Source organism: Carettochelys insculpta, chromosome 29 (genome assembly GCF_033958435.1).
Source record: "Carettochelys insculpta isolate YL-2023 chromosome 29, ASM3395843v1, whole genome shotgun sequence".
In the NCBI taxonomy this organism is placed as follows: Eukaryota; Metazoa; Chordata; order Testudines; family Carettochelyidae; genus Carettochelys; species Carettochelys insculpta.
Genome location: NC_134165.1, coordinates 11560064 through 11576026, shown reverse-complemented (window position 1 = coordinate 11576026; position 15963 = coordinate 11560064). Strand labels below are relative to the sequence as shown.

The window sequence follows — 15963 nt, the reverse complement described above, 5'->3', positions numbered from 1 at the left end:
CTCGCCAGGAAATCTATTATGTTACACTCCTGCTTATGCTGGTGTTGTAAGAGTCCCCATAGCGTAGACACCCCCTGAGAACATGGATATGAAATTCTAACTCTACCCCAGACTGGGAATCTGTTCTGAAGAGGCATGTTTCGCTGGCACTGGCAACATCTAGTAATCTCTGTTCTTGTTTCCTGTCCCCAGAAACACACTGGCAAATGGGGCAAGACTGTCATTGAATACCGATCACAGAAGACCTCACGCCTGCCCATCATTGATATTGCACCTATGGACATTGGTGGCGCTGATCAGGAGTTTGGTGTTGACATCGGGCCAGTCTGCTTCCTGTAAAAAGAAAAAAAACTTTAAAAAAAAAATCCAGTCCAATTCCATTAAAAAAAGCCAAAACAATTCAAACCCCCTCCCCAAGGACCTGAGTACTTTCCAATCACTTGTATGACTTCTGCACTGAATGGGTGACTCAATCCCCAAATTGCCATACATCCACACGCTTACATTTTGGACTATTGTCTATTTCTAAAGCCATCACTGGGCAACTGCGAAATAAAAATCAGTGTTATTTATTTATTGTCTTCCTGTAAGGCCTCTGTTGGGTCAGCTGGAGGTGGGAATCTAACTGGCAGGTATGAAGGCCCCTCCTTACAAAATGGATGTCCCAAATACAGATGTAACCAATCTTTCTCCCCATCCCGTGTTTATCATCATCAGCAGGAGTACTGTGTAAAATACATCAAAAATGGTGCTATTATTGTAAAGCAAGTCTGTATTTTTTAACATCAATTGATATAAAAAACTTTGTTGGAAAGTACACGTTGATTTGAGCGGTTTCTCTTTTTTTTGGGTCTCTATCCATAGGAATTTCCAGCATTTCTAACACCTTCCCTTTATCCCTTTCTCAGTTTGCTAATTTTATTTTTTTTTCCAAACCAAGATACAGGAAGTTTTAGGATCTGATCTCAAACTTCCCTGGTTTTAAGCTACCTCACACAAAAAAAAAAAAGAAAAAGAAAAATTTAAAAAAAAATTTAAAAACGAAAAAAAAAAAAAAAAAGGAAAAAATCTTGAAACTGATCACAAGAGCAGACAACACCGAAGCGGTGAGATTTCCACAAAGGAAATCATAATTCTACAAGGTAATGGTGCTGAGTAAGCGACTTCTGGGCATGTGCTCCTTCTTGTCTGTGGCAGGTTTAGTGGGAAGTTTTAGAGAGGCGGGGGAACCTAGTAACGGCCCAAGGAGGCCAAGCTTAACACAGCCTGCTCTGACAAGTTGTGTTACATCTTCCCTAAGTCTTATATAATTGGTATTGCAGTAGCTGTCAAGTGAATGGGATATACATGACAACATTTGCCATAATAAGGTCTTGGGCACTAGCGAGTTAAAGTTTCTTAACATTTATTTCCAAAACTAAGCATGTGGATTGGTCCCGCACCCCAACCTCTTGTTAATCCTACCCCACCCCATCTACAAGAGTGCCTTGCTTTCAAATGACCCTCTGGGGCCATGAAGACTGGAACAAACTGAAACCAAGGAATTATGTATTACACTACTTCGTATGTGTAAAATAGACATTTTGCAATGCCAGTCTGAAGCACGATAGAGACCAACCCCCCCCGCCATCCCCCCACGCACACAGCTTGTGAAACTACTCTGCTCCACTGTCTCTCTCAGCCCATCTCTCTCCCCGGCACTTCACTCCCCCCACCCCCCGCCACTAAAGACAGACTGCTTTTCCTATTAAAAAGACACCTTTGGTGAAATTTGATTTTATTTGTATTAATTGCTGCCCTACAATGTAATCTTTGTTAATGATGTTTTATCATATCTGGGTTCTTTCATGACAAAACAAGCCAACACAAATAAAAATTTTTAATTAAAAATATTAATTGAAATGGCTCTCATTTCATGATTTAATTAAAACAAGTTTCCTTCCAAGCAATGCGTTTGCTAATTGGAAGAAAAATACCTGTAGCTGAGATATCCCCTCTCGCACCCCCTCCCTATAAACAAGTCTACTCCTGTTGCATGGCTTTACAAATCTGCTTAGCCTGCCTGCATAATTGTGTTGCCACTGAACACTTTTTCAATAACGAGTCTGAAGTTTTTGGGTGTCTCTCAACAAGCCAGCTCCTGGACTCCAGGGAGTACATGAGACACTTTTTTAAACCTGTACATAACTTACAGCTATAAAGAATATGAAAACTAAATGCACAAAACTCAGAAGGGTAGCAAAAAAAACCCCACCAAAATGTATTTAAGTCCCATGATTTTTCAAGACCAGACTCATGACTGTTGAATATTTGGGCTTAGTGATACTGCACCAATCTTAATATGGCTAGTTCTGAGTTAAGTTATACAGATTAATACATCCTAACAGGACAGGGCCTTAAATTGTTCTCAAAAGAAAACTGAAAATGCCAGCTTGGAAGATTTAAAATATATATTTCTAAAGACATTTTAAAATGCCAAATGCTTCTAATACAGATCCCCAAGGAATAGGCCCCCATGGGAGAAACAACCACATGTCAGCACCCAGACACCAAGACTGCTTACAGATAGTAAATCTGAAGGCATCAAGTGAGGTGTGTATGCATAGCCAGAGAAAAACAAACACAATGGCTCCCAGTGAAGTCAGCAAACATAGTAAGAGGTCTTTACAAGGCTTGATAGCAAAGACTTGGCTATCAAAGCTATGAAGCAAAGACTTGGAGTTAAAGAACTCCACAGTGGACTAGGCCCTTGCTGGGGAGAGAGTTCTACTTAATTAGCACGGGTTAAGGGCTATGCTAGCCTCATATGTTGACATCATATACAACTCTGCAGGTAGATTCTAGCTACTCCTATACCAACAAAGCTCAAGTGATGTATCATCTCGCTTGTACTTAATATTTCTCAAAGCACTTTACAAAAGAGAACAGGATCTTTCCACATCCCTAAAAATAATGAGAGAGGCACTAAGGGGACATGACTTGCCCAAAGTCATCAAGCAGGCACAGCCAAGAAAAGAACCAAGAGTCCATCAGGTAGGTCCCATGCTGGTTTAGAGGCTGAACACTACTCACCTGGGAATGAGAAGGAAAATATGAACCCAAAATTCGCTTTTAAGTCATGGTTTAAGCTAGTTTTACTAACTTGAAGCCCAACTGGGATATGCAGAAAAACATGATCTACTTAAGAGTTCCTCCTGATAAAGATGAAAAGTGTTTCTAACTCTATGTAAGAGAAGAATTTGGTCCACCCTGTAGCCACTAATCAGCCTCAATTACTGCCTGCGGGGGAAAGTTGATAGCACTAAAATCATCCCTAACTTTGGAATTTCCCACTGACTCAAATGTGGGTGAAAATTATAGGTTTGCCTCCTTTGACATTCTGAGGAAAGAGGACAGTAATTGTAGCTGGAAGGTGCATCAGGGGTTTGAGACAGAATCAGTCAGCTAGGAAGAGGGAACTGTCATTAGATCCCATAACCTGAACATTTTTATGATTGTTAGACAAATTAAGATTTGTGCCAGGGTTGAGACCTGGCACTTCTGGACTTGCCATGTCAGGAGAGGAATACAATTTTGATCAAGCCCCGGCACATATTCAGAGCATACTGTATCTGAAATATCCATTTGGTAGGGGTAGACCAAAGGTAGCAGCTGCTGCATCTGTGGAATGCCTTCTAATGATTCAGGATACAGATGTCAGGAATGGGTTATGGTCCTTCCACATCTTCAGCTACATCTATACTAGATATAGAAGTTAACCACTGATACACAAAATTTAGCTACACCAATTGTGGTTGACTACAATGGTGGTGTACACTTGCCGCTCACATGGAGTTCTGGGGTCGACTCTGACCCTGGAAAGCGCCATTTTGTGGATGCGCGAAACAAAACCCTGGAAAATCAACCAGCGGAAGTGTGGCTTTAGGCTTCCTGTAGTGTAGGCAGTGTGGTGTCCTAACTGCTGTGTGTTTAGTGTCTCCTTTACATTTTCCTGACCTGCAGGGCATAGGGCACTCTGGGCTATACAGTGTGCTATATTTCAGTTAGTTCAGTGGTGTGGGAGGTTGGGATGTAAGATTTTGTTGGTTAACCAACATGCATCAAGCTTATCTGTTTCAGTTACTGAGTAAACTGTTGCCGGCCCCGCATACCTGGGGGTTCCCTCTGAGCTGCTGACTCCACACCCAGAGCCAGCAGTCCATTTTTAATCTAGTATCCTGCCTCTGACAGGGGGCTACACTAGACGCTTTAGAGTAAGGAGCAAGAACACCAGACTAGGCAGGTATAGCCTGTCTCCAACATAAAACTCAGCCTCACCTCGAGTGGTAAAAGATTGCCCTAAGCCCTCTTTAGGAGATTGTACAGGTGGTGCCTGCTGGGGCCCATATCCACACCTCAGGACACCAGCCTCTACTGTAATACAAGTCAGCTAGTGTTGCAGATTGCTAATATGTAAAGCAGTCAACTGAGAAATAGAAAGTGGTACATCAGGCCAGTTAGTACAAAGCATTCAAGACCCAGGACAGAAATGCTGGAGAAGAAAAGAGCCAGGCATGACTCCATTCAAACAACACTTCTTAGACATAAATCTCAGGTTTTTATTTGCTACTCAAGATTCAGTTCTAAAAATTCTGCCAGTAAAGTGCAATTCTATAAAATAGCAACAACATTTCCTTAAAATAATGTTCATTTTCTACTTCACGTCAGAACAAACAAGCTTTTATCATCAACAAAATATTCTGAGATATCAGTTTCCTTTCCAAATTTAGACTCCACTAGCATACTGCCTCTAAAATAGAGAAAGCTGCCAGTTGACTTAGTCCTTAGAAGTGGGGACCCAGAGTTGAATTACAGTGAATTTAACAGCCCCGAATTCATGACGTGCAAGAGTCTGGTGCAGAAGGAGCCTATGGAATCACTGACCTTTGTATGAAGAGAGGAATTTAAAACTAAAATATATTGTGCTTAGCCTTCTGTACCAGGGATAACCGGCCATTATACATACTAAACTACAAACTGTACATTTAAAAGGAGCATTTGAGATAGGCAACTCCCATTAAGTTAAATCGGCTCAAGTCTGCACACCAGCTAAATCCCCATGAGCCAATGCCTCGAGAAGCTACACAAGGAAAATGTATGATCTTTAAATCCCTTCCTTTAAATGTACAGAAGTATCAAAAATGCTGTTCTAAAATAGTGGTCCTTACAAACTGGTACAGTCTTTCTGCTAAAAGAAAGCAGCAAATGCACAGATTAACTGCTTTGTTACAGACTCCCCATCTTCACGTCAGAACTCACAGCCTTTAAATACAACATATACCTAGAGGAGAAGCTTCATAGCAATGCATACAGGTAAAGGGACCAAGAGCCACGTAGCCCATACGAAGAAATCAGTTCCATTGAAGTGGTGCATCTATTAAAACAACTGTCACCAACATAAGGTTTTGATATACTATGAATGGACACGCTCAGGTAACATGGTCAGTAAGCAAACCAGCCCCTCACAGAGAACATATGCTGGTTAGCTCCTGTTATTTTCTCATCAAGCATTGGTCACAAGTTTCATCTTCAGGGAATAAACATGAGCGCCATCTTGCCAAGAAGGGGCAAAAAGAGTTTCACTGAAACAGTGTGTTTGTCCAAAAAGGACAAAATACATAGAGCACAGTCCAACCAAGCAGCAGCAAAATTCAACCCCCAGCATTATCCCAAAGCAATGAGTCTGAAGCCTTCTTTGTATTTCAATATGTCTTTCCACTGAAAGATTTTTTTTAAAACAGTCCTTTGATTTCTTCTGGGTTAAATTCTAAGCAAATCTTTGCAACTGTTATGCATTTGGCATGTTTTGGAGAGGATCAGATTGGATCATAAGCAGACATGCTCTCAAATTGATGCCCAAAAGTAATCAGTGCAGTCAGTTTGCATATGTATTAATATGAAAAGCCATATACTTTCCAGACACCTCCTGTTGACTCCAAGTTTCTCCATGGAGAGCAATGATCCCTTTAATTCCATTTAAAAAAAAGTTAAGTGTGATCCTGCCTGCAGGTATATAGTTAATGATGAAAGTCAGTCTGCACGATCACTTCCTCAAGAGTAGGATCAGTTGACTAAGATGTATTCAGAGCATCTTCTCTTTGGTTACACTATTTGGAGTAGGTGGGGAGGATACAGCTCGAGGAGCCTGGACAACTGTGGAATTAGCGCCACAATCTACATAGTGATATGTTTCCAAGGAGCTCTGTGTTACATGACCGATATATGATATTTTCACTGATGTCCTGAAAGAGAGATTCAGTTTAGATCAGATAAGTGAATTAAATAAATTTGTCCTATTAAAATGTGAAGACAGCAGGAGAAGAAATGATTGGAAAGCAATGGGAGTGGCACTGTTTTTTTAATTATCCTCTTCCTCTCAGAACCTGCAGACTATCTTGGACACATAACCCACGGTGGTACATAAATGGAGATAAGGAAGGATTATTAATTAGTTTGTTGATTTATTTTCCTCTTTATCTGAATTTGCTTGTGTGTGTGTGCATCAGATTTTCTAACTTATACAATTAATTTTTAACTATTCTGATTCTTAACCACTGGTGGGGCCAGCAGACTCCTGAAAGTACACTCACTTTTAGAAGCAATAATCCACACCAGACTATGCACTAGTCAAAAGTGAGCTCATGCTGCCCATGCCAAAAAGACTCACATGGCAATCACTGCTATACAGAAGGCAAAACGAATAGACCTCACTGCTGCTAATGGAACAGAGGAGGAAATATGCCCATTTGTTTATTAAAACCTACCCAACTTCTGTATTACACAGTTTTTCTTTGTCTGCAGACAGGGTTCATTCATGCAGCCCTTACTTGCCTAAATAGCCCTTCTGCAGTCAATCAAAATTCAGGCTGAACCTCTCTAGACTGGCGCCAAACAAATTTGCTGAACCATGGGAGGTAATGCTGTTAAACAACATTGACCAACACTTCCACTACTTACCAGGCTCGTAGACATTGGCTATGTCTGTCTACACTAGCCAAAAACTTCGAAATGGCCATTTCGAAGCTTACTAATGAAGTGCTGAAATACATATTCAGCACCTCATTAGCATGCGGGCGGCCGCGGCACTTCGAAATTGACCCGGCTCGTCCAGATGGGGCTCCTTTTCAAAAGGACCCCGCCTACTTCAAAGTCCCCTTATTCCCATCTGCTCATAGGAATAAGGGGACTTCGAAGTAGGAGGGGTCCTTTCGAAAAGGAGCCCCGTCTGGATGAGCTGCGCGGCAGCGAGCCACGTCAATTTTGAAGTGCCGCGGCCGCCCGCATGCTAATGAGGCGCTGAATATGTATTTCAGCGCTTCATTAGTAAGCTTCGAAATGGCCATTTGCATGGCCATTTTGAAGTTTTTGGCTCGTGTAGACACAGCCATTTAGTGATAAATTAGAGATAAACAGCACAGAACATTGACAGCCAGGACTGGCTACAGTAAACTCACTTCATAGGACCGTGGGAAACTTGGCCATACCCATTGTTAAGTGGTCATCTAACAAAAATCATGCTGGATTATGGATGTTACCGCATGAGAGAGAGTTCCAGATTAGAGAGATTCAACCTGCACTCATAACAGCTGAGTGAGATTTGCTAAAGGTAATGGGGCAAATAAGTCAGGAATCAAGTTGCAAACGTGGAAGATAAATAGTTGGCACGGATGTGTCACAAACAAATCATGTCAAACCAACCTGATATCTTATTACCTGTCAAGAAAGCTTTGTGGATGGATGGGGTGGAGGAAAGAAGGGAGCAGAAGAGATTGATATTCTATGTCTAAGCTTCAGAAAGGTATTTGATAGTTTTGCATGGCCTTCTCATTAGCAAGCTCGGGAAATACATCCTAGATGGAGTTACTGTAAGGTAGGTGCACAACTGGTAGGATAACCCTACCCAAGAAGTAGTTATCAGTGGTTCACAGTCATACTGGAAGGGCATAACAAATGGGGTTCACAGGAATCAGTTCAGGGTTCAATTCTGTTCAACATTTTCATCAATGATCTAGATAACAGCAGAGTACACTTACAAAGGAGGGGGTTGCAAGTACTCTAGAAGATAGAAATGTAATCCAAAATTATCTGAACAAACTGGAGAAATGGCCTGAGGTACATAGGATGACATTAAATGAAAACAACTGCAAAGTATCCCACTTAGAAAGGAACAATCAGTTGCACACATACAAAACAGAAAATGGCAGCCTAGGGAAGGAATACTGCAGAAAGGGATCTAAGGTCATCCTGGACCACAAGCTAAATATGAATTAACAGTGTCACATGTCTGTTGCACAAAAAAAATCATTCCACAATGCATTAGTAGGAATGTTTTAAGTAGTAATTCCTCTTTTCTACTCAGGCCTCAGCTAGAAGAGTGTGTCCAGTTCTGGGTGTCACATTTCAGGAAAGATGTGGAGAAACTAGAAAAAAAAATCCAAAGAAGAGCAACAAAATTGAATAAAGGTCTAAAGAAACTCCATGACCTACACAGAAGGATTCATAGATTTGGGTTTGTTTAATCTGGAAAGAAGACAGAGGGGACATAACCATTTTCCAGTATCTAATAGGTTGTTACAAGGAGGAGGATGACAACAATTATTCTTCTTAATGCCTGAAGATAAGACAAGACGCAAGGGGCTAAAATTGCAGCAAGGGGGTTTTAGGCTGAACATTAAGGAAAAATTCCTGTCAGGTGGTTAACCACTTGGATAAATTGCCCCAGGAGCTTGTGGAATCCAAATCACTGGAGACTTTCTAACCTGCTCTTAACAAACACCTTTCAGAGGTGGTGTAGATGGTGCTTGGCCCTGCTGAGTGTAGGGGACTGACCTCAATGATCTCTCAAGGTACATTCCGGTCCTACGAATACATTTCTAGCATACAGATTTCCATGATGGTCATCTAGAGTCAAAGTAACATGATGGTAGACACTGAAAGTTTCCTTTCTTCATCATCTGCTTTGACATACTTCCTACTCCACAGTAGCTGTCCTCTTCTACATACAGGGACCCACACTTTAGACACCCATATCTCCTAGCAACCGGCCAGACTCTGGCACATGGAACTAGTTTGGGATACTTATCAGAAGGAATTTGTATGTAATGCTATAGGTTTAACTTTTGCACTGTTACCAAGCCTGAACAAGAGAGCTTCCTCTTCTGCTGTTCAGTTTGTGACACACTCAGATAAAGACTTACTACAACAGAAATAGTCCAGCTAAACAAAAAACTTAAAGATACCACCTGTAAATGATACCCCAGAAAACCTATAGAAAAAAAAGTATGAAAGATGTCAGTGAAAGCCAAAAGGAAACTGGTATCTTAAAACATCAAACCCTGACAATGAAATCTGCACATTTGGGAAGAACTACACAGAGCAAACGACCGCAGTCCAAACTGGAGTCCCTGCTATGTCATTGGTGGAGGAGGAACTCAAGTCTAAGATAAGGCTAGCAGTTTATCACTGCAATTCCAGTCAGAATGCAGTAGAGCATATGAAAATTACATACCTCATGAAGATTGCTATGTTATGCACCTTGACTTTGGGTAACGTACAAAAGAAACTGTAAGAGACCAACACAGAAAGACAGATTAGAAGAAGAAGACAAACAAATTTGATTCATAACAAACTTTAGAAGGCACTTAAAAAAAAAATCATAGGCATCCTAGAACTCTCCTTTTTTTGCACTGAGTCTCATCTGACTGAATTGTCCAGAATATATTTTTGTTGTTGTTTGTTTCAATATTTGAAAAGTGTGCTGTAAATGACCTGTCAGGTCTTATATTTTTGATCATGAGGAACTCTTTTAATAAAGCTACAGGACTCAGTTGCTCTCACTTCTTTCCAGATTAAGCAGATTCTTTGACTGCACCGTGAAAATAAACAATAAATAATCCTTACTACACATAGGAGAAAGGTCCACCCATCTCTGATTTCACAGTGAAATTCACCTGGAAAGACAAGGAAGGCCACGCTCAGTAAACATTATAAACAAATCAGAAGCTACTAAAGGCTACTTCCATTTTTATCAGACCAAGTCCATCTTCCCTATTCATTATGATCTCCAGTACTTTTGTTCAGTACAGCTACAAGAGATTCCAGTTTCAAGGAGACTATTTCACCAAAGCTTAATCCACACAACTATCACTGAGTCAGGAAACAGAGTAACCACAGTTAATATTTGCCTTGGGACAGGACCCAGCAGTGCTGTAAACTGAGATTCTTGACTTGGGTAGAGTGGTGCCATAACACAGATGGTTAATCAGCACATCAGTGTGTTAGGAAAGTTTCCCTCCAAGCCTAGATTCGGCCTTGTTTAGCTTTATCCCAATACTTCAAATTATAATCTCATTTGACCAACTTTGATGAATCTCTCAATGCTGTGAATGTCTAGAAGAGGGAGAAATTTGTCTACCAACCTACCACACGGGACTCAAACCACTTCTTTTAATCTTCACAAATCAGCTCTATTTACCCGCACCAGAACTTCTGTTTTCAGCTTTTTCCCCCTGGAGTTCAAAAATTTTCCCCTGGAGTCCAACAGTTTTGCCAGAGCTGAACAGGAGATTCAGTTTTGGCATAACACTTCTTTGTATTGGTTCCAAAGGTTGTACATGGTTGGATGGTGTTGGCCATTGCTGTATCACTTGGCAAACGCTAAGACTTTTAGATCCCAATATTAGTGTTTTCCAATTACTTGTTGACTCAACTGTCCAGACTCTCAGTGCTCCATCCCACCTACTTTGTTAACCTTTCAAAAGACCAGTTCAACTTCAGTCATTTTAAAGCCACCATCAACGTTTCAAAACAAAAAAGCAGTCCAGTAGCACTTTAAAAATTAACAAAATAATTTAATAAGTGATGAGCTTTCGTGGGACAGACCCACTTCTTCAGATCACAGCGGTAAGTGTGGGGGGGTCTGTCCCACAAAAAATCATCACCTAATAAATTATTTTGTTAGTCTTTAAAGTGCTGCTGGACTGCTTTTTTGTTTTGATAGTACATAGACTAGCACGGCTATCTCTCTGTTACTACATCAACTTTTCAGTGTTTATCAATATATGTACTGTAGACCCGGCATTCCTATTAACTCATCTTGCTTTTTCTTTCCTGATTATAGGTTGTTTTAGCCTCACAAGGAACTGGTCAGAAATGTGACTATCTTCTTATTTGCACTTTAACATAGCCATCAGCCCCATACGGTTACTGCAGAAACAGGAAAAAGAGGGGGGAAAAGAAGAAGAAGAAGGAAGAATGTCTCTTTGTGCAGAACGTCCCGCTCATTAGCACAGGACACCTCCCCCATAAGTCATCTAACTTTCTCAGATGGAGCCGTCTGGCTGTGGGTCACTTCCAAAGGCTAGCATGGCCAGCAGTATGGGATGCTCAGTGGTCTCTACAGCTTAAAGCCCAATTCACACTCACATAAAATAAATAAATAAATAAATGGAGGTATACGTCTCAGAGAACTGGAAGGAACCTTGGGAGGTCACTGAGTCCAGTCCCTTGCCCTCCTAGAAGGGCCAAGCACCATCTTTTTCCACCCCCCTCAAATGTATCTGCTTCAGATCCCTAGATGGCTCCATCAGGGATTGAACTCACAACCCTGGGTTTAACATGCCAATACTCAAACCACTAAGCTATCCCTCCCCCTAGGAGGGATTAGCCTGCTAAACCCAGGGTTGAGAATTCAATCCCTGACAAGGCCATTTAGGGGTCTGGGGCAAATAGATTAACAAACATTTCCATAAGGGATGGTGCTCGGTCCTGCCAAGAGGGCAGGGGACTGGCCTCAATGACCTCCCAAGGTCCCTTCCAGCTCTATGAGATGTGATGTGTGTACTCAAGAAGGCTCTCTTACCAGTTTGTCGCTCAGCGGCTGAATGTGGGACACATTGGTAATCTGCTGGGTTCCAACCACTGTGTTCATGTACTGCACCTGGCTGGCTATGCTGGCTACTGCAACAGAATAGAAATTGGAGTTTCTAATCTTCAGGGTGGTCTGTATCACAAAAGACAGACAATACATAAGAATCTGATTTCTCCAGAGTTCAGCAGCAAATTCACTCAAGGGATTACACAGAACTTTACCGTGATGGCAAGAATGACAATGGAGTTTTTCTGGTCAAACCACACTTGAACCACTTTGATGCCCTCATCATCCACAAGGACTGAGTGTGGAAACAGGAAGAAAACCACTAGTCCTGAAATCAGGAGGCAGAGCAGAACAGACAGCAAAACGTAGAACTTCCTGCAACAGATGTGATTATTTTACACACTTTGCCTTAATAGAGCACATGTGATTGTAAATTGGTAATCTCCAAATAGGAACTGTTGAAGGCTCTGCGGCTGGTACAAAGCATATTATCCCTATTATCTAAGACAGAGGGACAAGCGACCCAGTTGCTTAACAAGTGTATGCAGCGGTCATGAAGAAAACACGAAGCTAAGCTACTTGTATGGTCTCCATAAACACAGTATTTGAGCACTGCACAGTCTTTAGTGTATTTTCCCACACAATACCCCATACTGTAGTGCAGAGCTACCATTCCTATTTTATATATGGAGAACCAAGGTGCAGAGATGTTAAGTGACATGCCCATGGTCAAAGAGGAAGTATGTGGGAGATTTTGGAAATAAACTCATCTTCCAAATCCTAGATTAGTACTCTAACCATTGAACTATCCCACTTCTCCCTCTCCAAGTCCTGGCGTGTCTGTTTACACCCAATAGGCAGTGTTTCTTCCTGTACAATGAGAGACTAGATCATCAGCTATTTCTAATGAAGTTCCAGCTATCTGAAAACTACCTAAAAACCAGAAGGCAAAAAGACTGAAACAACAAAGGATTCCCTGGAAAAATAGCAAGTGTTACACATAAAACCCTCCCCCAGTATCAGACAATGCACCTGAGCTTCTCTGGAGAAACATATCACAAATTTTTAATGTTATTCATGTAAGAATAGCACTTAATCGGATCACACATCTAAATGGTTCAAATCAAGAACTGAAAGCCCTTTCAACTGAGACATTTTATTAAAAAGACAGGAATTGAGTGTACCAAAAAATGTAAACGTGGCATTTACAGAGTCATTCCCCCTCCTTTATTGTTTAAGTCTGGCACTTCTGATGTCAATAAGCCAGAGTTTCTTTTAAACACATATGAAAGTGCATGGGGTTAAGTAACTATTGCATTCACACATACTCCAAGAGTGGCAGTCAATGGGAAATATTTAGTTACCACTAAAGGTGTATTTGATGGTATTATCTTATATTTAACTAGAACATGAACCGCAATACAGAAAGAAATGCAGAGTCAGTGCAATAGTTAGTTGTGGCAGTACAACCAATCACCAAATGAGGGGCAGTTGCATTTATTCTTCATGAGAAAGACAACAAACTAAAGGAGTCTTAACAAATGCCTCTACTTACGTTCTCTGGGGACGTAGCCTCTGGTCACTGTATGGTATTAGCGCTACTAACTCATTTACCTGTTCTAGAAGACGAAAGGAAAAAGTTTTGTCAGTACTACCTTCTGCAAAGTCACTGTGCATTGTGCTCCTTAAAACGGAGGGCATTAGAAATGATCAAAGGTGCTAAAGGTTTCCAGGCAAGTATTTCAAAATCATGCTCTCCAGTGCCTCTTATTTTTAAAAAAAGAGGAGCCAGTACTCAGCTGGCTGCCCACCCCCACCTTCAGCCAACCCCATGGCTGCAGCTGGCTGAGGTGCTGGTACTCAGTAATGTCAAGTACCAGCACAAAAAAAGCACTGATGCTCTCTCAAGATAGTCTAGAAAAGCACATTTCTTCCTGTCGTGCCCAATAAAAACATCACTGCTACCAGCTGTCGAGGCTTGGATAAATAGTTTCATTGCTTCTTTGCCTAAGAGATGAACACCATGGGACAGATGGCACCATAGTGAGACCACCTAGGCCAAGAAATATCTTCTTTGTTAGTCAGGTATCTCAAAAACACTGTTTAGGAGCTTAGGTTTTGGGAAGAGATCCAGGTTTTCTATTGGGAACTGGTTAGGAGACAGGAGATGAATGTAAAGATTTTTCCTTCAATAGCTTTTTCTGTTTAATATGAGAAATTCACTCAAATGCTTAAGGTTAAACACCCATCATCCATGGCCACTTCCTACAATTATTATAACCCTAAATCATCCATTGTTCATTAAGTCAAACAGCAGCAGAACAAGAGAAACAAGCAAGGGCAGCCAAATTCACTCTCAAATATCTTCTGAAGTGCAAGAGGGAAATTTTGAACCAGATCCTGAAATGAACAGGAGATTTACTAAATAAGGTAGGTTTCTCGCCCTTTAGGATTTAAGTTTCAATATAGACAGAGTCACCTGTGGGAATACAGCCAGTGCCTTGACAAGTTGGGCAGGTGATGCTGTCCCGACCTGTGAACTCTACATATGGAAACTTGGCAATGTCTTCCTCACGGTCTCTGCTGTCTAGCAAGTCCTCATCATTCTCTCTTCTTTGCCTGGAAGAGGCATTACCACTGAGAGAAAGTGGACAGCCCATATCAACAGGTGAAGTATTGCTGCATGTCCTAGGAGAAAAGTGGTGATAAGATAAATGCTTGTCATCAGACAGGACTTCTAGACCTGCCTGTTGGATTACCTGACTTCTGCAGAAAGGAGCAAGCTGCTCTTCATCCCCTCTGACCTACCCCCAACCCCTGTATGCCTTCTCCTATCCACATATGACAAAGTCCTCCTTAAAGACTATTCCCCCAAAAATCCCCTCTGCCTGTTCACCCACTCTCTCAAGCAAGAAAAATACCCTCCACAGATCTCTCTCACACTTGAAAGGGCCAAATTCCCCCTAGTATCCTCCAGGCAAGATATCTAATGCCACCTGCTTTGCTTACATCAATCCTGAAAGATACACCCCCCCACAGACAAGTTCCCACAATTCCACCTCTTTTCTCCCTTCCCCGCAAGGCCACCCTGCCACCCCTCCTTTGAGGGCCAACCCCAGGAACCCCCGCCCCCCCATTACCTGCACACCCTCTCACAGTGCTTCTAGAACTCCCCACTCTTACAAACCCCACCCTCACCCCATTATCCCACCCCCCCCACACACACACCCATTATCCCACCCCCCCACACACCCATTATCTCACCCCCATCCCCTCACACACACACACACATTATCTCACCACCCTCTCTCTCTCTCTCTCTCTCTCTCTCTCTCTCACACACACACACGCACGCATTACCCCGCCCCCTCAGACACCTCCCCCTTATCCCACCCATCATCCCACCCCCCCCTCAGGTCACGGCCCCCAGGCTCCCACCCCATTATTCATCCTTTTAGCCGCTGCCTCAGAGACCCCAGCTCGACCCATCGCACCTATGTCAACTCGCTCCCTGACAAACTAGCTCCCCGAACTGCGCATGCGCCCTCTCACGCTTGCGTCACTATGGGGGCTCTCACGCCGTTGGACGTGCCGTGAGGGGGCGGGGCCCAAAGGGAAGCTCCGCCCCTCCCAGGAAAGAAGTGGGTGGGAGGTAGCCATGGTACGCATGAGCACAGAATGCGAAAATGAGGCCGCGCCATGCCCATTGACCCGCCCCTTTTTCCAGCCCCCGCCCGAAGCACGGTGCGCACGCGCGACGCAAAAGGGCGGGGCCAAGGTAATTAAAATCCAGGGGAAGGGGCGTTGCGACGGTTCCTCCCCTCAGTAACGGCAAACCGCGCCTGGGTGGGGCCCTCACTGTGCGCATGCGCACCAGGCGGGCGTGTTTTTTGCGGGGCGGGACCCACTCAGGACGCATGCGCCTGCGCCCCGTCCCGCGCTTCCTCCGCACGCGCCAAAAGGGAAGGGCGCTCTGCGGGGCCGATGTCATCGCGCACGTGCCGGCGTAAGCGCCGTGGTCTGGGCGTGTCTGCGCGCATGCGCTCTGT

The 15963-nt window shown here is 42.8% G+C and overlaps 2 protein-coding genes across 8 annotated transcripts in view; one reads left to right on the top strand and one right to left on the bottom strand.

Annotated features, from left to right (window-relative positions):
* The window catches only part of COL2A1 (collagen type II alpha 1 chain), a 74772-nt gene extending 73686 nt beyond the window's left edge, over positions 1–1086 (top strand). For all 3 annotated transcript variants that reach the window (XM_074980273.1, XM_074980274.1, XM_074980272.1), the window contains one exon: positions 193–1086. In XM_074980273.1, the coding sequence (XP_074836374.1) occupies positions 193–339 (147 nt within the window). In that variant the 3' untranslated portion in view covers positions 340–1086. The remainder of the gene's footprint in view (positions 1–192) is intronic.
* TMEM106C (transmembrane protein 106C) overlaps positions 1–15457 on the bottom strand; it is a 28705-nt gene extending 13248 nt beyond the window's left edge. For 2 of the 5 annotated variants that reach the window (XR_012642819.1, XR_012642818.1), the window contains exons 1-8: positions 15353–15404; positions 14394–14602; positions 13470–13533; positions 12130–12289; positions 11900–12040; positions 9940–9989; positions 9548–9601; positions 232–333 (exon numbers count right to left, since the gene is read on the bottom strand). Coding sequence is in view for 3 of the 5 variants with exons in the window: in XM_074980275.1 (XP_074836376.1) it covers positions 6122–6281; positions 9548–9601; positions 9940–9989; positions 11900–12040; positions 12130–12289; positions 13470–13533; positions 14394–14602; positions 15353–15357 (843 nt within the window). In the remaining 2 variants the exon portion in view is untranslated. The other 3 variants (XM_074980277.1, XM_074980276.1, XM_074980275.1) reach the window with 3 other exon arrangements.
* Positions 15458–15963: the final 506 nt, after the last annotated feature.